General features: G+C 44.4%; 2 protein-coding genes across 9 annotated transcripts in view; one reads left to right on the forward strand and one right to left on the reverse strand.

Moving 5' to 3' along the window:
* The window catches only part of vwa8 (von Willebrand factor A domain containing 8), a 66,696-nt gene extending 64,219 nt beyond the window's left edge, over positions 1 to 2,477 (reverse strand). For 2 of the 3 annotated variants that reach the window (XM_076746084.1, XM_076746086.1), the window contains exon 1: positions 623 to 894. In XM_076746084.1, the coding sequence (XP_076602199.1) occupies positions 623 to 761 (139 nt within the window). In that variant the 5' untranslated portion in view covers positions 762 to 894. Of the gene's footprint in view, positions 1 to 622; positions 895 to 2,203 lie in introns of those variants that run through there. The other variant, XM_076746085.1, reaches the window with a different exon arrangement.
* The window catches only part of dgkh (diacylglycerol kinase, eta), a 53,067-nt gene continuing 33,491 nt past the window's right edge, over positions 1,902 to 21,477 (forward strand). For 2 of the 6 annotated variants that reach the window (XM_076746089.1, XM_076746088.1), the window contains exons 1-5: positions 1,902 to 2,084; positions 3,385 to 3,549; positions 12,657 to 12,767; positions 13,574 to 13,732; positions 18,555 to 18,635. In XM_076746089.1, coding sequence (XP_076602204.1) covers positions 2,040 to 2,084; positions 3,385 to 3,549; positions 12,657 to 12,767; positions 13,574 to 13,732; positions 18,555 to 18,635 — 561 coding nt within the window. In that variant the 5' untranslated portion in view covers positions 1,902 to 2,039. Of the gene's footprint in view, positions 2,085 to 3,184; positions 3,550 to 12,656; positions 12,768 to 13,573; positions 13,733 to 18,554; positions 18,636 to 20,869; positions 20,974 to 21,199; positions 21,305 to 21,477 lie in introns of those variants that run through there. The other 4 variants (XM_076746091.1, XM_076746090.1, XM_076746093.1 and 1 more) reach the window with 4 other exon arrangements.

The following is a 21,477-nucleotide window of genomic DNA, read 5'->3' on the forward strand; positions in this document are numbered from 1 at the left end:
ATTACCCTCGTTCTGTCACACATGTACCTCCCCCTCCTCCTCACTCAGCTCCATGGTATTGTAGCTGTCTTCATCTGCCTCCTTCCCCTCCAACAAAACACGATGTAGCGTTCAAAGTATCGCCACTGGATCTATGTAGGCCGACGGCCTCACACGCCCTGCTGATGTCATCAAATATCAATTTCAATTAATTATTTACTATTCCATTCAAATCAACTCTACTCCAGGTGATCTTCAGGCTAACCTCTCACCTACATACTGTCATGGTCTACTGAGACACCTGGCTTTAACCTTTCATCTATTTAGAGTGACGAAATCGAAAAGTGGCTGATGGCATGTCACGAGTGTTTCATAGTTTATACCGATCGCCACACATGAACGCGCCTCCTGCATAGAGAGCGGACAGACCATACTGTAGCTGGAAAAACAGTATTTTGTCAACCACGCAGCTTCAATGCTGCCCAGGTGTGGAATGTCAGACTGATAAGAGCTCCCACAGACAGAACGCAGCCGCTAGTGACAGATGAGCGGTTTCACGTGGAAAACAGGCTTAAACATGTGCAGTATTTTATCGTTCGCTGTGTCAGTAATGGTACAACTTGGTTCCAAATTGGCAGATCACCTGAGGATGTGTTGATGAGTTTGACCTCATGTGTTTTCCACATCCAGCCGTCTCTTCCCAGGACAGCACCCAAAATATTCCGCATTCTTCTCGAAGCGACGACCGCTGCCGAGCCGCTACATAATATCTGTGAGTGCATACTTCAACTCTGCTGCTGACACACGAAACAATTAAAACAACGTCCACAAGCTTCTATCCAAGCTACGTCCTGACCGGCCTCTCTCCCATTTCAGAACATCCGTCGGCTCATTTTCTAACAGCCGGAAGATAATAAAAGGGGGACGAGTTGGTCCGGGGCTAAAGTCTTCCGTAGTAGTTTCCGTTTTTTACAGGTGTTCCGATCGTTCCGGCGTATTTACAACGTGAATAACATCGCAGTGCTTTTTCTTAAAATGTCCGTGATACTTTCCTGGCGAATGAAAGAGTCGAATAAATGTTGATGAATACGTTTACCTTCCTCTGATATTTGATTTCGTTTAGCTCTAGTCTTGGCTCTCTGTCTGAGTGGCCTCAAGCTCTAGTACGTTTAAAAATAATACTGACAGTCTTCAGGTAAGAACACTCAGGGAGGACATACCGTTTTGATAATAATGACACCTGTCAGTGTATTTTGCCACTGGCTTGTTGCGTTTATTTGTGTCACATGTAGGCCTATATGTAGCTTTGTTTACGCAACACAACAATCTAACACTAAGATCAGCCTTACATTTTCTTGCTCTTATATACCCAGAGTAGTTCTCTCTCCAAAAAACTATTAATCTTATTATTTTATGTGACTTAAATAAGGCTGTTTCATTTTATTACCGTTGCCCACCTGAGTTTCTCCCTGCTGCAAGCCACTCTCTCAATACATCCATTATGCTTGAAATAAAGCATAAATCCAACATACTTTAATTAGAGAGTGCCCCAGTGAAGAGACTGAGTAATTGAGATCGTATTTATATCAAATGACACGAGAACTGAGTGAAATTGAGAAAACTGGGAAAATCTATGGACTCATTAATGAGATTAGCAGAGGCGAGACCTAAATCAATGACGTCATTTAAAATACATTCTCACACAGAGACCTACACGTGTGCACGCGCACAGAACCTATACACACACGCACACACACAGACTCGCAAACTGGAGTCGCGCGCGTGTGCCCTCCTTCGGGCCGTCACAAACAGTCCAGCGCCGCGCGCGTGGAAGCGGGTTTGACATTTATCACATGGAGCGCTGATTGGCTCGGCCCTCCACATTGCAGAGCGGAGGGAAGGAGCAAGCAGCGGGAGTGGAGGAAGGACAAGGCGACTTCAACAGCATCTACTCAGTGAGCATATGAGTGGAGTAAGGGCAGAGAGGCAGGTTGAGAATCCCTCCACCTTTCCCTGATTCGTTTCTTTTCTCCGCGGAGCGGACAGAGGGCTCTGGGACTATGGAGGATGTCTACCATTACCGCAGTCCTGTCTGGGAGGAACTGGTTAGTAAAATTCAGCACTGAAGACTTTTTAAATCACTCCGTTTGTCATTTCACTTCGAGCCTGCTCATTTTCCCCAAAGAAAAGACAACAATTGGATCTCTTTTTATAATGTACTCACGTGCTCTAATTCCAACTTTGCTGTGGCCTCGGCTCACTCTTTGGAGTTGTTTCGTCTACTTTTCTAGCTCGTGCTCGTGTTCGTGTTTTCCTGTCTGTCCTGATTTGTCTGCTGGTCCGTCGTTGTAAAATCCGTTTGAATTTCGATGTCTTGACTCCATAAAGAGTGTTTGTCAGTATACAAGCAGCCTATACATAGATGAGTCGAAATGAACAAGCATTTGTGTTCCTTGGATTTCACGGACGACACTTCGTGGTTCCGTTTATTCTCAGATGAAAGATGAAAGAGTGCAGGAACCCCTCGAGCTCGAGGGGAGCTTGTGATGATTCAGATTGTAAACTGCTCTGCCAGTTTCTTTATAGAATCCAAGTCCTGTCGTCTTTCCCACTGCATGGAAATTCATTTGATCTCTGTGGAGACATCCAGACCTGGAGTCACACAGTAAGACCGGGATCAAATCTTGTGAAAACTGGATTTTTATGCTTTTGGCGAAACAAATCCAACGATTTAATCATCCGAGTCTCATGTAGTCTACGGTGGCCTTTATTCCTGCGTGCACACATCTCCTATGTCACCATAGATGAACATAATGTAATGGATTGGTAATACATTACAGTGTGAGTAAGAGCCTGTGAACTGTCTGTGGATTGGATCACTGTTCCTATTTGATTAAGGGCGATCATAATCTCTCTCCTGAGTGCAGCTTTTTATTGATTGATTGTCATATTTATTTTTAGTGGTTGCCGCCCACTGAGCATACACCTCTTCAGCATCAAAGTCGACTTGAGAAAAACAAAGAAATTAAAGACTAGAGCTGTTTGATTCGCGGGTGCAGTGTTGGTGTAAAGCAGCCGCTAGGGTCTGCCACGCCGCGGACATGTCCACCGGTTCACGGAGTGGATGAGGCGGTCTCTAGCCTCAGTCTGGACTGGCCGTACTGGCTGGAGCCATAACCATCAGCTAAGCAGGGACAGGGGCTTTTTATATGCCGTGGAGCCCATCCCCATCACATCCCCTATGCGTTTACCAGCCCACACACAGCCCGGAAAACACAGCCGTCTGTATCATAGAGGCAGTGAGAGATGACTGCGAGGAGAGACGCTTCTCGCCTCCAGGAGAGGAAGGGAGCGGCGGACGGAGCGAAGGCTAACCCCGATTGGTCTTATCCCTCCCCTCGACAGGAGCCGGAGAAAGGCCCGTCGTCCGCGCCGGGGATCCATGCCCATGTGGTGGGGGCCGCCGCCGGTTCCGGCGCTGCGGACGAGTCCTCTGACAGCGAGGCAGAGCAGGAAGGCCCACAGAAACTGATCCGAAAAGTGTCCACCTCAGGTCAGATCAGGAGCAAGGTAAGACACATCTGCATGTCCGTCTGTCTCTGTCTTACTGTGTGTGGACGTTTGAATGTGATGCGCTGTGTTTGTCTGACCTGCAACCTTCCGAGCGGCTGCTGGGCCATGCAAGAGGAAAGCGAGTGGAGGGGTCTGTAGCCTGGATGTCCCAGTGATGTCCGCGGGGCCAGTGAAGCCCACCACCCTGAGGGGCGGTGGGCTTCACTGCTGTGCCGTGTAGGTTTATGCAGGACAAGACAGCCCAAGTTGCAGCCCATGTTGCTCGGAGTGACGTAAATAACAGACCTTTTCTGCACAGATGTAAATAGAAAAAAAAAAGAAAAACAAAACAAACAAAATATAAGTGCATGTATGTATATTTGTGTATTTATACTTGTTTCCAGTGTAGTACAACCTCAGTAAAGATAGAACTCTACTTTGAAAGCACCTGTGAGCCCAACACAGTAGTTAAACACATTCTTTGTATCCGTTTTTGATGCATTCTTTTCTGCATTTTTTTCACCTTCATTGTAACCACTCCACCACAACAAACCAAAAACCGATTTTGATTTTACAAGCTGCATGTACATATTTTCCCCTTCTCTGCAGCATCATTTTGATGTTACAGGTTGTAAAATTTTTTGACAAGTGAGATTTGAATCAGCTTCAATTAAACCGAGTGTTTCACAAATAAAAGTGCTGCGTCCCTGCGCTTGACGTGAAGGGCTGGGTAATGCTGTGCTGCTTCTTACCTCTGACACCTAACCTTTCTTGACCCACTTATCTTTTACACTGTAAACGAGTGCTGTCCGCCCACACCAATAGATCCCCTTAATTATTGACTGCTCCACTCCACACCACCTGCATTATTCAGCATGGGGATTTATTTGGAGACCTGGGGCACAGGAATGTCTGGTCATACCTTTGTCGTGCAGATTCCCCCATGAGTGAGTGTGGTGCTACCTAGAGGATATGTTGCATGGCTGCAGCTAACATTCTGTTAGTTTTCTACGAAATCGGTTACTTTTTAATGCATTTATTAACAGTTTTGTCTAGAAATTACAAAAAATAGAGACACATGTTCATCAGACATTACTTTTAATTCCTTATTTTTACTGACTTACCAAAGTTGTAATAGATGAATTTGCATGAGTTTTAAAAGTGGATCAAAGTCAGGTTGACATGAGACAGCGGTTTTACAAAGTGTTTCTGAGTCCATGCAGTAATATCCTTCATCCAACCATGTGTTCAGAAAGTGGTGAACCTCTCCCCATCCTTGCTTGTGATCGACTGAGTCTTTCCATGATCCTATCACCTGTTACCAATGAACCTGTTTACCTGTGGAATGTATAAGCATATATTTACAAAAATCAATGACGTCAATGAGGTCCAACAGTGAAAATATTGTCTTTGTACTGTTTTTTAATTGAGTTTATGTCCAAAGGGATTATCAAATTCAAGCATTCTGTTTCGTTTATGTTTTACACGGTGCTACATGACGCTTGTGGGATTGTACCTGAGCTGAAGTGATCTGCCTGTCACACTAGAATTAGTTAATGCTATCACAATGCTAGAAAGCACTTCTGCTGTAATTCTATCAGTGTACTTAGCATGTTGACAGTGTACCGACAAAGGTCTCAGAGTTGTTTTGGTGGGTCAGTGGGTTTTTTCTGTTGGAGTGTGTGTATGCTGAGAGTTACTAATGGATCATGCAGGCACTGACTCACTGAGTGTTGTTCCACTGGGTTGTTTGCTCAGCTCTGGACTGTGTGTGTGTGTGTGTGTGTGTGTGTGTGTGTGTGTGTGTGTGTAGGGTACGTGTGTGCGCACATGCATGTGTATGCTTGCTCATCACATTGTCTATGTCCATCCCTATCAGTTCACTATCTCTCTGGCTCTTTGGTTGCCACAGACAACCACATCTTTCGCCCCTCATTGGCCGACTCCATGGCAATGCTGTCAGTGAAACAGTTGGTTTGGTTGAAGGGGCACGTATGCCATGGTCGGCCTCATCTACTATCCCCTCAGACATGCCCTCTCTGTGTTTCCATTTAGTTTCTATTCTGAAAAAAATGTCAGTCAAGGAAAGCAGACGAGGGGTAAGAGGAAAAGCCAGCACGTTTGCAGAACTGTCCAAAATCATGCTATTGATTGGGTAAAGGTTTTCTAAAGCTTCAATGCTGTGTTAAATTGGTTGTTAATAACATAAATAAAACATAAATAGTAATATTTTGGAAAATTCTTGAAGTATCTTTTTTTTTTTTTGGAAGAAATAGAATTTGAGAAAGTGAAAATCTTAACTCCTGACAGACGTGAACCCTGACACTGTCCTTTGTCTCTGTCTCTGCAGCTGAAAGCATTATGGCCGTCAGTATATATGCCTGATGTCAGTTATTGTTGTTCGCCACTTATAAACTCATCACGGCAAATCAAGATATTGGCAGCTGTGAATGGTTGTTGTTGTTGTTGTTGTATGGTTGGCTGAAGCAGAGGTGAGATACTGAGTGTCATTTATTCTTGCCTGATGCTCTGAAATCTCTCTTTGTCAGAGAGAAAGAAATGGGATTTGACCACCCACAGAGGGAATTTGACACTTTATCATAGGGGCATCAAACACTCATTTCTCTCTTCCTTTCTCATCTAGTGAATGCCTTTTAGCCATTAGTTAACTGCAATAAAGGCAAAACTATCTGGTAGAATCGACTGTATATTACTCCAATCTGTGAGGTAAATAACAGTCTGTTCATAGCCTCTTCTCTCCTGTCAGTCTTTTCAGGGCATGCTGTTGCAGATGAAGAGAGTTTATAAACTTGTGAGTAATACTGTATTGTGTGATTGAAAGCAGAGCTAATGGCATGCTGCTGCTGCTGCTGCTGCTGTACAGGGGACTGGGAAAGTCCTGCAAGCCTGACAGAATAATCCAGATCAGATAGATGCTGAGTTAAACAAGGTTGGGATGCGGCATTACAGAGAATATTCATCTTTGGTCCATGTTTCCCACATATTGGAAGAGGTGGCACTCTGTCATTTAACATTTATGGCAAGAAAGGCTGACTTTTGGACAGATATTCTTGGGATCAGCTCTGGATTGACTTTATTTGTGGATATTTTTTGTTTGTTTAACCTTTGTTCAGTCCTCTGACATACGTGATGTCTTTTTCAGAAGAGACCGGGCCAAAATGGCAGCACAGGGTAGATTACACATGCTGATTTTTGTCAATTTCATTTACCTTGCTCCTTATTAATACTTCCATATGGAAGGTACTTTGGTACTGTGGATCATAATCCAGTGAGGCATTGGAGCTACAGTGGAGTCCTTCTCTGTCCAAAGCTGTAGCTGAACCTAATTGAGGTAATTGTGCGTAAATTGCTGGCCTCAACAGCATCACTTAACTTCCCCTGTACCCACTTGACACATACCCATATATGTAGTCCAGTATCACAAAGGAGATCACAGACAGGGGAATTACCCCTTCCCAACCGCTGGATGGTAATTTTCCCATCACCACAGTGAGATTTTAGCATGTGGTGGGAGTTGGAGGAGGAAGGGTACAGAGTTACAATTACACCCAACAGAGAGGACAATATGCAAAGATAGCTACAGGAGAGTGGCCAAGGAGGCAGCTTGAGAGATTCAGTACTGGTCTCTAAAAGACTTGATTGTTCTGGCTCCACAAGCATTCCAATCTTACTTAGGACTGATAAATAAATTGGCAATGGAGGTATAACAGAGCATAACTGCATGGAATGACTCCTAAGGCTGCGCTCAGCACTCAGTCAGCATCCACTAAAGCTAAGGACAGATAAGTAAGCAGTCCTCTTTATGAACTCACCAATTACAGTCACAGCAGTTTAGTCAGATCAGCCATGAGCTGAAGCTGGCGCACAGGGACAGGTTGTCTTCTGGCAAGATGAGATATCTCTCAGGAAGGGAGGAAGCATTGACAAGAGTCTTATATTTTGGATACAGAGCTCTTCAAGGACAGAAATTTGACATTTTAGGTTTATGTGCTTTCTTATTTTTTTGCTCTCATATTTGTATTTCCAGTATAAGACGACAGCCTGCAGCCAGCTAGCTTAGCTTAGCATAAAAACAGGCAGGAGGGAGAAACGTATAGCCTGGCTCTGTCCAAAGGTAACAAGATCCATCTATCAGCCTGTGTTAGTTTCATCCGTACAGTGGTTTGTTGGACTGTCCACCGGTTGCCTGGCAACCTCACAGAAAGCACAAGACTCCAGTAAGGCACTGCCTCTGGCCAAGAAGTAGTGCGGCGAACAGTAGAGATTTTATATCAAGCAAAGTTTTGACAATCATTCAGCAGGATGGTTAAAAGCACCGGCAGACTGTGCAATAAAAGCGTTGGGATTAATATTCATGTACAGAGCTGTGACAGTTCCTCGATCAGTCGAATCAACAGAAATTCATCTGCAACTTTTCTGAGAATTCATTATTTTCAAACACTTTTTATATCCTTGTAAACTGGTTATCTTTGTATTTTTGACTTTTTAAGATGACACCTGGGACGTTGGGATTGACACTTCTCACTTTTCTGATGTTTAGGATTTAACGATTAATCGAGAAAATAAACAGCGTAGCCCTCTTCATGTTCCCATTTCATAAAATGATTGATGATGATCGGTGCAGAATGTTGATATGTGAAGTGGATCACAATAACTCACAATCCCAATATTTAGGACAAAACTATCATTTTAACAGTCTTTACCCTATGCACTTCACATGAAAACACTTAGAAAGCAATTGCACTAACCAGTAAAGGAAGTGGAAAGTCATGCATTTCTATTAGATTATTTAGGTAGAACCCTGACTGAGGCCTCAACGGGATTCTTAATTTGTTGAGGACACAGTGCTCTGGAGCTTCAAGGTAAGAGAGATAGGCTATACCATGAGTATAAGGGAGTCTATTGTTGACTCAAGTCAGCCCCAGCTGAAGTTCATCGATGGTCAGCATGAACTAGCTTTTTGACTGACTTTTTGTCCGCGTATCGTCAAAGGCAGGATGTACTGTAGATCTGCTCTGCTCTCTTCATTTAACCTTCCAGGGAACTCCTGCTCTTATCCACCAACCACAGCTGCTGGACTCATTTGAACTGACTGTGCCTTTGTCCATTGTATAAGTGTGTGTGTGTGTGTGTGTGTGTGTGTGTGTGTGTGTGCTGTTTGGAGCCTGTGTGTGTCACCCTGTCAGTGGCCAGGCAGAGTGTGGGTGTGAGGTACATGGTGCTCAGGTTACTCATTTTGCTCTGGCACAGAACTCACTCTGTGTCTCACAATTTAGCAGAAGAGAGGAGCAGTGCACAGAGGCAAGCAGAAGGACTATTTATAGATCACTTCTGGCCTACTTGGCAGCAGGAAGGAGATGAAGACAAGGAAAGGAACTATGGAGGCCAAGGAGGGACAAAATAGAAAATTGAACACCCAGCTAGAGGAAAGTCACTTCTGCTGCTCGGGCTGGGCAGAGAGCATTAAAGTTCCTCTTTGTGACCTTGTGGCTCGTTCTGACAGTTTCTTTTCAGACACTTTGCATCAAGCCAAAACCTCTGGCTAGTTAAATCTTGATGGCCTCAATATGCAGTTGTTGTCATTCCTAACAAGGTGAGGAATTTCTGTCAGTTTGCTGAAGTGGAACAGTCTGTGCACTGCTGGTAGTAAAGTGTGTTTTTCTGAAGATAAAATACATATGGAGTCTACTTGCTGGTGTCAATACACGTACAGCTCATACTCTGCTGTGTAATGACTCAACTCCCCAGCTGAGAGTATGCAGCACAGCTACCTACTCTGCGTGTTTCTCTCAATCAGTCATGTGGTGTTCATTAAACTTCTCAGCCATCACAGCTCCCCGCTACTTCTGGTTGGATTATCTGTTCAAGCAGCTGATCATCGGGCCTACAGCATGTGTATGTGTTCGCTTGAGTGCGCATGTGTTTGCATGTCAAGAATGGTATTGCAAGGATGAACCTTTAACAACGTTCTGCCTTGTTTTCTGGAGCTGTTTAGGAGATCCCTGAATGCACTTCTTAACCTCCAGTGTTGTCCAATAACGCGTCTAAATGAGGAGATGACTTCATCCACAATGCTGCTGAATTTCAGTCCCATTTTGATTGTAGTTGGAGGAAAGCAGCTACATCCTTATAGGGTAGTCAGCATGAGATTCTTCACCTTAATCCACCGCAGGAATTTGGTCTTCAGGTCGTACCTATGGAAAGGGAAGCAGGGAATTAACGTAGGTAGACAGCTGTATCAGAATTTGTAGTTTGTCGTCTTCCTGCTGTGTTTTTCCCACACAGTCATCATTTACAGGAAGATTTTTGTTGATACAGACCCAATTTTGTTTGTAATTCCTTCATTGTAGTTGGTTTCAGGTGGTCCTTCTTTTTAGATGGGCCTCCTTGAATTCTATCAACGACCCTCTGTACATATGATGCCTTTTAAAGGGAGGGGCATTGTGCTTCTTTTCACTTTTTCAAATCAATTAGTGGTCTATGGGAGTACTGCTCACACTCAGGTACATCATCTCAGCCTGGGAACGGAAAGTGTACATTACAAAGCTGGGGCATAGAATTTGAAAAATGTAAGCCTTAACCAGTGTGGAAGGTCTGATGAAAGATGCTATCAAGGTGCATTTTGGGATGCGTAGTTGTGATAATTTTCTCTGTTGTCACAGAGAGACTAATGTTAACAGTTGCAAACTCCAGCAGCAACAGATGAGACCAACACACACAAGAGTGATTGTTGCAGTCAGACCTTCAGCTTAGGCCAGGGAGCTTGACCATGAGTGTGTGAGAGAACTGTGAGCCTGTCTGCTCAGAGATTACTGAGCACACCATCACCTGCAGGAGGATCTGAGGAAGAAGGATGAGCCCTTCATGCACCTTTCCACAATCACCACTGCACAGGCACATTTCATGCTCCATGTCCTCAGCCAGTCACTGGGCTCCGACACCACCCTGCCTCGGTCCTGGTCCGTTCTCGTCGTGGGTGAGTCGGCTACATCCGATGGCCCACCAGCTGTGAAAGAGGATGCATGGTTGAGCCTTGGAGCAAAAGCCTTGTCCTGAGCTTGATCCGCCCCTGAGCCCTGAACTATGATGCAGAAAGTTGTGACGCAGGTGCTGCCTTTGCTCATCTGTGCCAGGGGCTCTCCATCTGGAGAACATGTTTCAAGCTCTGGAGTCCACAGTCAGTGTTTTGGATTATCAGGTGTTTCCCCTGCTGGGTGGGCAACCTCCGTCCTCTGTGCCGTCGACTGCTTTGAACACGTATCTTGGTACCTGGCTGGATCAGAAAGCTCTGTTTAAATTTCACATTGACACACTTGTCAGCAAGCTTCCGCAAAAGCCTGGAATTTGCACAGACACAGAGCTGATGTTCCTGTGTGATGAGCTGATGTTTGAGGTCACCTCTGCCTCCACTTTTAAACTCTTCGGTTCAGTTTGTCACTCCACCCCAAGATTCATTACTGCTGACAGTTATTCTGCTCATTGGGTTGGTCATTGAGTGGGCATCTCTAGCAGTAAGACGTGGTTTCTGTTCATTTAATTAGCCCTTAATGGCAACATGCCACCATACATCACTTCTAATCTGCCCATATTCATTATTTATCCATGGACCCACACTGAATTTTTGTGCTGCACACACTTGCAACATTGCACAACACACATTAAACCTGAACACAGTTGTACCTATAGATCAATTGAAAGCCATGATTCCAAGCTGCTCTGCTCAAATGCAACTGTTTTTAACCATGTTTTATCGTTTCTTTCTCGTCAATTACCGCTGTGTGTATTCATGCTCTTTTAACTGCGCTCTTGACGTCACTGGAAACGAGGGCATACCCTCAATGATTTGTGGAGATTTTAAATAAAGGTTGAATGTGTGTCCACAGTGAGCCTGTATTCTACAGCAGGGTTTTCTGTGTTTAAGTTGACACAGCTGGTGGGCAGGATGTCAAGCTTCAGGCCTCTGTCTCTGTTTGTAATTCTTCCCTTAGAGAGCAGCCTTCCTTTGCTATTAATAGCCTCTGCATGTGTGTGTATGTGCATGTATGTGTGTGTGTGAGTGTGTGTGTGTGTGCCCCACCTCTCCTGTGTGCCCAGAGAGAATGATGTTCTTCCACACAGCATTTCCATCTGTGTGCACTTGCGCGTGTGTTTTATATTCTCCATGTCTGCTGTTCCATGTCTCACTGTATTTGCTCTATATGCCCTGTGTGTGTGTGTGTGTGTGTGTGTGTGTGTGTGTGTGTGTGTGTGTGTGTGTGTGTTAATGTGTGCAAGATCATGGTGGTCATAATGATGATGTGTGTGTGTGTGTGTGTGTGTACTGCATCTCACATGGAGAGGTTGTTTGATTTGGGGTGACACACACACACACACACACACACACACACACACACACACACACACATAGTGGCTCTATAGGAGACAGAAAGGCCTTATTTCTCTCTGTCTTCATTCTTGTAGGTTAAAAAAAAATCCATTTTCACTCCCCCGTCTGTTCCCTCTTAGCCTTATCATCCCTGTCTCTCACCCGATGGTATACTGCTTTTATCTTCTCCTCCTCTGCCTTACTTCCACAATTACCATGAAATCTTCCTGATTTGTGGAATATTGACAAAGTGAGTCTTTACATTGTCAAACTTGCACTGTGGAAGACATATTTGTGTGTAGTTGAGTTCCCTAAGTTCAACAGATGGCCAAGGACGCTAAAGCAGTCAATGCCATACGGTCTGCACTCTCTCTTTCTCTTTCGTTCTCTTTCTTTTACATCCGTCCTTTTTTTTTCTCTGGCCCAAGGGAAGGGGTTGAGTGAGAGTGATGGAGCAATGATGTTTCCTTTCTTCTCCACTTCTTGGCCTATCCCTCGTCAACCATGCATAAAATTGGTGCTCAGATTTACACAAACACACGCACACACACACAGTACACACTTTTTATCTTGAGGGTTTCCTGTAGATAAATACAGGAGGGCGTTCTGCATCTGAGAGCGAGATGCCGACTGTGTGAGAGAGACTGAAGCTTTTTGTCATTTTCTGATGGAACTTCTCACTGATGTGAGGCCCCATTAAAGCAGCCATTTATTTTTCTTCTGTCTTTTCTCCCTCCAGACGAGTATAAAGGAGGGATTGTTGCTGAAACAGACCAGCTCATTCCAGAGGTGGAAAAAGCGCTATTTCAAACTGAGAGGCCGAACTCTCTATTACGCCAAAGATGCCAAGGTAAGCTTATCTGGTGTATTCCCATGCAACACGCTCACTCTCAAGCCTTCTGTCTATAAATTGACTTAGTTTAGATAGAAAAAGTCAAGCTGCCAAACTATTAGTGTTGATCTTTAATGTCTCTCCTCCAATCCCACAAATGACTTTCTTTAGTGTCTGGAGACGAAGCTTTCCTGCCTTTGAGAGGTTCAGAGATTCATACACTTGCTTTCTTTCAAAGAGTCAGATGAGATTGGTGCCACTCTTGTGTCTGTGTGGTAGATATGTTGCCCGAGCCAGCGGCTGGTTAGCTAAGCTAAGCACAAAGTCTGGAAACAAGGACAAACAGCTGGGTCTGTCCAAAGGTGGCAGAATCCACCTTCCAGCCAGGGGTGCAGGGAGTCAGGCTCACTGCTCCCCTGTTTCCAGTCTCCATGCTAAACTAACTTAAGCTAAGCTGACCCGCTGCTGTTATCTGCAGCCTCATATTTTCTCTAATTTAATCCATCTACTGCACACTAGCTCACTCTTATAGCTTGTTGCTTTCTGATACTGATTCTGATCATTTCCTGATTCAATATGGTTCGATCCTTTATTTCTCTTCTTTAATCACTTAAATTGATTTACCATCTTTATATTTTTTCCCTTTGACACGACCTAAGCTTTATGTTCACCTGTGTGTTATTTTAAGTACGTTTTTGTTTTGAACTTTTTAAACTTTTTACTGTTGTTGACATCTCTTTCCCCCTTTGCTTCTAACCTAACCTCCCTGGTCTGGACCGTGTGTGTGTGCTTGTGTGTATGCGTGTGTTCTGCATACATACTAGTCGGGCAGTGCCCTGGCACGCTGGCAGGAGCGGGCGCTGCGCAGAGTGTCCAGAAGCCGCGTGTGCTGGCGAGTTCTGTCCATGTGCTGGACGGGCGCACAACGCTCCCCCCCACCTCTGGGTGCCAGCGGATCTGAGGAAGGCCTAGTGAGAATTCGGGTCAGCACAGCACAGTCAGGGGCCAGACCACTGCAACAGCTTATCCATTCCCTACCTACCCACTCATCTATACATGATAGTGCTGCATTCATGCCATATGGCACCACTAGGTCCACACCGGTTTAGTATCTTAGCATGCAGAAATAAATCAACTCACTGAAAAGATGAGATGCAAAAGGACATAACAGACGCTGTCATTCTGACAGCAGGGAAACCATTTTGTGGATGAGGGGAGGAAATTAAGCTCAAGTCCAGGGGCCTCATTTATAAAACATTGCGTAGAATCCATACTAAAAGTGTGCGTACGCCCAAAAGCTGAAAATGGCGTACGCCAAAAAATATTCGGATTTATAAAACGTGCGTACTCACACCTGCACGCAGTTTTCCCTTTATAAATCACACTCCACCTGGAAGATTGCGCAGGTGGATTCACCTCACATCCCGCCTCCGACACACCCACATTTTACCATGAATGGTCAATGCAAAGTACCTCATGAATGTCTTTGCATATAAATATGCCTGCTGATCAATGGCATTTTACGTTCGATCATGGCAGAGAAAAGAAAAAGAAATTTTACGGAGACTGAAATCGAGGTGCTTGTTGGTGAGGTGGAGGCCAGAAAGGATATTTTGTTTGGTGGTCACAGTAGTGGCGTCACGAATACAATAAAAAAAAAAAAAAAAAAAAAAAAAAAAAAAAGTGGCGGCACATCGTCACCGCAGTGAATAGTTCCAGTGCCACAGAGCGATCTGTGGCAGAAATTACAGATCCCTACACTACTGTGCGTCACGATGAATGAGGCCACCGTGCCACTACATTCGTCAAGATCATGTCCGAGGTACAAATAATTTGTACATTGAGTGAATGCACATTTTTTCGATTCACATAAGCAAATTCATTTTCACTCTGAGCCCTTATAGCAATGTGAGTGCAGTCAATTGCGTCGATTATATTTGGGAAACCGGACATTGCTGCAAATATCTCAGACCTAAGGACACAATTTAACTGAATTATATCATACCCAAAAGGGGCTTTAGACAGACAATGTAACATTATATAATATTAATCATATCAAACACTTACCTGTCGGCTAATTCCCACTGAAAGGAGCCAGTCGCCAGAAACCCCAGAGTGGTCAGCACCTGGATATGCGCCGGGATGGCGCGGTTCCGGCGGGTGGGTCTATCTAACACTGGGCCCAGTTCAGCACGTAGATCCAAGAGCACCGCTCTAGGGAATCTAAATCGGCTTATTAGCCAGTCATCATCATGGGCCAGCAAATCTCCGTGGTCCCTAAAATTTCTCTCCATCCTGATCCTACCATTTGCGTGATCTTCCAGCAGTGCCAGCGCATCCATTGTGCAGCATTACGCACGAGTGTCACCGCACTATTTATATGCTTACTCAGCAAATTGAATGATTGTTACACACCTTGTCAGAATTACTACTAATCCATCAGTGCCATCCACCGCACTGTATCATTTGAAGATGGAAGTATGATATATGAACATTGTGCATACAGTAGTAGCCTAACGGCTCATTAAAGGAACTCATCTATAACGCTGCAGACTTGGGTGTTTATGATTACGCGGGTCTATAAGTCTGATATGTGATGACATTAAATGTATGAGATCAATCTGGCTTCAATTCACCACCTCACCATCTGCACCGCCAGTTTCCCCGTCTCCAAAATGTTCGTACGCAAGCATCAAAGTTGGCGTACCGGTGCGCACATTCTCACGCAAAGTTTATTTTTATAAATCACAACCTTTGCGTAGGAAGTTGCGTACGCAACTTTCAAGCCCCGTTTTGTGCGTAAGCAAGTTTTATAAATGAGGCCCCAGGACTTTTTTATTACCTTATGACATGAATGCACAATATGTAATGTGGGTTTAATCCAAGGTAGTGTAGCAAAACACATGTGTACAGACTGTAAAGTCACGCCTGAAACAGTTTATCTTGTTAAATGAACTCATCATGTGGCTTTTACTGTTATACACTGTGTGTTGCTTGACCTTTCCCTGCAGCTTAAAGTCTCTTGATGACCATGCTGGAAGAATTAAAAAAAATGAAGTAATATAAATACTTTGTCTTCTTGGGAGTGTGTCATGGAAAGGATTAGTACTTATAACTGGGACCATATAAGCGGGTTTTCTCTGTCATGGCCAGACAGTGACGTGAGCCTCTATAGATAAGTGCCCATTTCCTACATGTCCATCCACCCTGGTGTCTCCAAGGTGGCCTGGCTGGCTGTGCTGTCCTGTGTTTAGGAAGCCTCACCTCCTCATTGATCCATCAGGGAGGCTACATCTCAGCACTGCAGTTATCCTAGAAGCTGCTCTCATTTGAACACAAAAAGCAGCTATGTCATAGGTACAATTTATGGATTCTGCATTCTGATGTAAAATGAAGGATAGGAGAGATTGGAGGACGTAAGAAAGGAGGCTAATTGCTGAGATGTAGCCGCTGAGCAAAGCTCTGGATCCATGGGTAACAGAGGGTCTGGATGCTTGCCTTTGTCCACCATTCACTTGTCAGCTTTCATTACAGCTTCCCTCAAGACAGTCGAGTGAATGTGCCCACACATATACAAGTATGTGTGTGTTGTGATGGAATGGTGAGTGAGAGAGAGTGAAGGAGAGTGTCAAAGTAACTGCAGAAAGCGATCACACACATACTGTACATATGCACACGTGATGCAGTGGTATAGCAGCCAAGAGCACTGTAACGGGGCAGCGTTTGTGTTGGCACGCCATTCATACTCAGGCCCTCTTGGCCAGCACTCCATACTCACATTCACACGCACTTGAAGGCATATGTGGAAGTGCTGAGACACATGCTCCCTCACACACACACACACACACACGCACACACACACACTCACACACAGTAAGCGCTGGCTGGTGTCCCTCTTCAGCCAGGCCCGGGCAGAGCGCAGTTAACTGGGCATTCCCTCTGACAGCTGCAGGAGTTCAGTCCTCCCACACACACAAACACACACAGTCAGAGGGCATTCCTTTGACGGCATCGCTTTTTGGCCTGCGGCCCTTTAAAAGCTCAGCTGTGTGCCTTACGCATCACAGCTCTGGTAGGATATCATGTTCCTGGGCATAGATGCTGCCTCTCCCCTCTGTCTGTCTGCTGGCTGTATTGCATAGAGTAGCTCCAGCTCCTTCGCCACATTAAAATTCAATAACATTCACTGTACCGTTCTTTGCACTACTCTCATTTAGGTACAGAGTCAAAACAAAGGAAACTCAAGAGGGAAATCCTCGCTGCAGTGTAGGGTTATAATGTAGCTGTGTTGTGGTGAAGTGCATTTTCTGGCAGATGGAACAAACTGAGTTATTTTTTAGAGCGCTCGACAAATTGGACTCATTGTTCTTGAGCAGAACATTTCTGAGCCATCCGTCTCTCCCCCACACTGTGTGTTAACCCCTTCAGACCCACCCACTGCAATAGAAATCAAATATTAATCGATTTCAGCCAGTGAAAATGTTTTAAAATATTACCTAAGCCCAGTAACTAAATAGGCTAAATTAACGGATAATTGTCAAGATTTTACTTATAAGTTGCTAAGTGACAGTGAGGCACGCCTTAAGATGTGCATGGCAGACAAAACAGGAAGATAGCCTTTTAAATATTCACTTCTGTGCATGCAGACCTCAGAGTCTTGAAGTGTATGCAGTATTAACACATTAAAATCACAGTATCAAAACTTAATGTTTTTCAATATGAGGAACACAGACTTACTCACAAATTGAAATGTCCGTCCAGTCATTTCAAGTCCTAATATTTTACTTTAGAGTCTGTTGCTGCGGAGGATTCTGAATTTCCAGAAATGTAGCGCTTGCTTTGTGGATGAGGAGAATTCTCTAAGGACTTAGAATAGAGAGAACTTTTTTCTGCAAGAGGCACAAACTGTGACATAATTCCATTTCAAATAACACAGAACTATTAAGATAAGATTAATAAGATTAGAAGATTAATAAAATAAGATTAATATAAGAGAGTCAGAGGTGAGGTATCAGACATGCATGTTTTCAGCTGATAATTAGCCTCATTTCCCTCATGGGAGGAGGGTCAGAAAAAACTGGATTATTTTTCTTAGTGGAAATATTTCAGTCTGATGGGGTTAATTATGGGGTCTTTTGGGATAACAATGCTTCTTATGAGGCGAGTTTTGTTTTCCATATCACCATCATAAAAACAACCTATCAGATGATCTACCAGGTTCAGGTTTCTTTAGCATAACATAATGCCCGTCATCACATGCATGGGGCAGAATCTGCTGTTTCCTTTATTTTAACTAAACCATGTAATTCCTCAAGCTTCCCTTGACATCATCTCATTTTCAGTAAATGACAGGATATAAGTCACATTCACTTAGTGCTATTTTCCAGAAGTATTTAGGAAGCCTTGTATTATCTGAAGCTTGCAGCTCCTGATAATAGACCAGAAGCAGATCTAACTGTAGCACTGGATTGTTGGTTACACATTTGATATCAGGATCATAATTTAGGTCATTTTAAATGCTGCCCTTTCATGTCTTTCATGACTCTTGCAGTAGCTTCCATTTTATGCTGAGATGTTTTATCTGTTCATTGTAGGCCTGCTTTTCTGTGGCCATGACAAGACATTTCTCTCACAGTCACTCACAGTTCTCTGCATAGTGTAGCTACAATAAGCTCATAAGTTCAAGTCAGTGCAAAAGATTTTGTACAAAGGCTCATTCTCTGGTTCTGTTTTGTGCCTTCTATCTCTCTGTGGTCCTCTCGGGACATCCCTCTTTCCTCCCCCCACACCTCCTCTTTTCTGCAGTCCCTTATCTTTGACGAGGTGGACCTGTCGGATGCCAGCGTTGCAGAGTCCAGCACAAAGAATGTCAACAACAGCTTCACAGTGAGTGCATCTTGCAGTCTTAGCATGTAACCCCCACCTCCCCCCCACCAAACACACACACACACACACACACACACACACACACACACACACACACACACACACACACACACAAAGATGCTGGGTTTCAGAGGGAAGATCACAGGCAAAGGCACGTGTTGTGCCGTGTGTCACAGTGTGTCACTGGTGAGTAGGACCACATGAATCTGGTATGCACTCCAGATTACCATATTGCTGTAGTTCATTGCTGTGATAATTCAAATATATTCATGTTCATGGTCATGGAGTTTTAGGTTTGGATGATTGGCATGGTGTAGTTTCTGAAGCAACACAAATACCATCGTGATTTGATGAAAAGATTGTTTGTTGGCCTGAGGGACATCTAAGAACAAGATCACAGTGGATTTGTTTTTTGGTTGAAACTTAAAAGCAAACCCAACATTTTTGGAAATCCATTTGTATTCTTTGTGGTGGAGTTAGATGAAAAGATCAATACCAGTCTCATATCTGTCTGTTAAATATGAAGCCAGAGCCTGCAGCCAGTTAGCTTAGCCTAGCACAAAGACTGGAAACATGGCTAAAAAGCAAGCCTGGCTGCGCCTGAAGGTAACAAAATGTGACTATCAGCACAGCTAAAGCTCACTAACGCATTATATCTGGTTTCTCTAATTTGAACAACATGCCGACTATTTCTTGACCAGTACCAGTTGCCAGGCAACCAGCAGTGAAACCAGGCCACCAAAGAGTCTGGCACATTTTGTTACCTTTTGACCAAGCCAGGCATGCTGTTTCCAGTCTTTATGTGAAGGTAATCTAACCAGCTGTTAAACATAGCTTCATATATAAAGGACAAACGACACTGATATGGACCTTCTGAATTAACTCTTGGTGGGAAAGCAAATACGTGTATTTCCCAAAATGAACTATTCCTTTCATGACAATCATCAAAATTCCCTTCCTTTCTCACGGTTCAGAGTCACTTAGACCACAGCACTGAAGCACCTGAAGCTGATTCAGTGTCTTGCTTAACTTCATCTCTGATTGGAAGGGTCCTGTTCTTAGTGCTAAACAAAATCCCTGGCACTATTCAAGGTAAAGTGACCAAGTTTAATGTCCCAGTTGTCCCATTGAGTCCCATTAATTATACATTTACAGCAGGCTCTTGTGTTTTTTAATGAGCACTAAGCATTCTGTCACAGTGGACAGCACTCACAGCAGTTATGTATTCAGCTGGAGCTCCATCAGGATTTACAGGAAAACAGGTTTTGCCCTTCAAGGATAATGATTCAACCAGCATATTGTACACCTGAAAATGTCAGTCCTAGTTATTTTCAGATGATATTTTGATACATTTCCCAGCATTACTGTTTTTGCCACACGCTGCACGTCATGGCACATCTATTGGAAGAAAACAAGTGATGTTGCTGTGAATTGGATGCTCGTTGGAGAAAAGAATGAGCAGCTGAGCTGGATGAGCATGTGGGAGGTGGAGGGAAATGAACATGACTATTATGAGCAAAGAGGATGAAAACAGATAGTAGTGCCCTGTCCTTTCTATAAATGCCTCTCCTCTCCCCGGGTGTTGCTATAATAAGAAACAACGAGGAGGAGGAGGTAGGCAGGAGAGCAGTGCCCAGAGGAGAGCATGTAGCTATTTTTAGCAATGCCTTGAAACGCTTCGCTGAATGCCTGGGATGCCTTAATGTCTGCCATATACATAAATAAGATTACGTGTGCTTGCTGCATGTGTGCGCGGCATGTGCGTACAGTCGTGACTGTGTGTTTGCTGGCGGGTTAATAAACATGCTGCAATAAAGGCTTGAGATGGGCTCAACATGGCACATGAGCATCAGCATCCCACTAAGATGGTGAAAGGAAGGAGGGAGAAGGGGGGATGTAGAAGGAGGGAAGGGAGAAGCGGGGGAGTGAGACAAAGAATGAGTTAAGGGGAGACAAAGACACAAAAAAGGGAAGTAAGCACAATATACAGTAGAGAAATCTATACATAGACAGAGGTGAAAGAAAATGAGGGGCTTGTTAAATTAATGATCGATGCGGAGTGACTGCAGAGTAGTTTAAGATGGCGAAGGCAAAGACGCGTCAAGGTAGCGCAGCAGAGGAAATCCTGGAGTGATGTCACAGCGGAGCTAACTGCACTCGCTCGCATACTCCCCGGGGAAAAGAGAAGGAGAGGGATAGAGCGAGGTGGAGGCACAAGCGAGGACTGAGAAGTGGGAGATGAAAGTCGGATACAGAGGAAAAGAGGGAGAGTGGAGAGGAAATGAGGACAGGACAGACGTGACTTACTGAGAAGGAGCAGTGAAACATAAAACCGAAGGTAACGTGACGTGCCGGATGGTGTCTCACCTGCAGCGCCTACTCGCACATTGTCATGCAATAACCCAGACACGGTCACGCACTCCGAGAGGAGGAGACCAGGCTTCATTAGACAGGTTGTGTGATCACGACTGAGAGAGAGAGAGAGGGAGGGAAACCACTGCAGAGGATGCATTGCAGGGCTTTGCTCTGACTGCAGAGTAATTGCCACTTTCTGACTGTCTGTCTGTCCAGCTGTCTTTGTCTGTCTGTCTTGTCTCCTGTGGTTATCTTTCTGTCTGTTTCGGTCGGCCCTCTGATGATAAGTGATGCTGCTGGCGTCCTCTGTGCAGGTTGGTGCTACTTGGTTGGATGGTTTGAATGAGTGATTGACTCATACCAGTGCTAAGATGTTCAGAGATTTATGCTCATTCATGTAGGAGCTCTGCAGATGTCTGCTCAGTGTGTGTGATGTGCATGTCTGTGCTTTCACACGAGGGGGGAGACCAAGCACTCACTAGTTATC

Source organism: Chaetodon auriga, chromosome 13 (assembly GCF_051107435.1).
Source record: "Chaetodon auriga isolate fChaAug3 chromosome 13, fChaAug3.hap1, whole genome shotgun sequence".
Classification (NCBI taxonomy): domain Eukaryota; kingdom Metazoa; phylum Chordata; class Actinopteri; order Chaetodontiformes; family Chaetodontidae; genus Chaetodon; species Chaetodon auriga.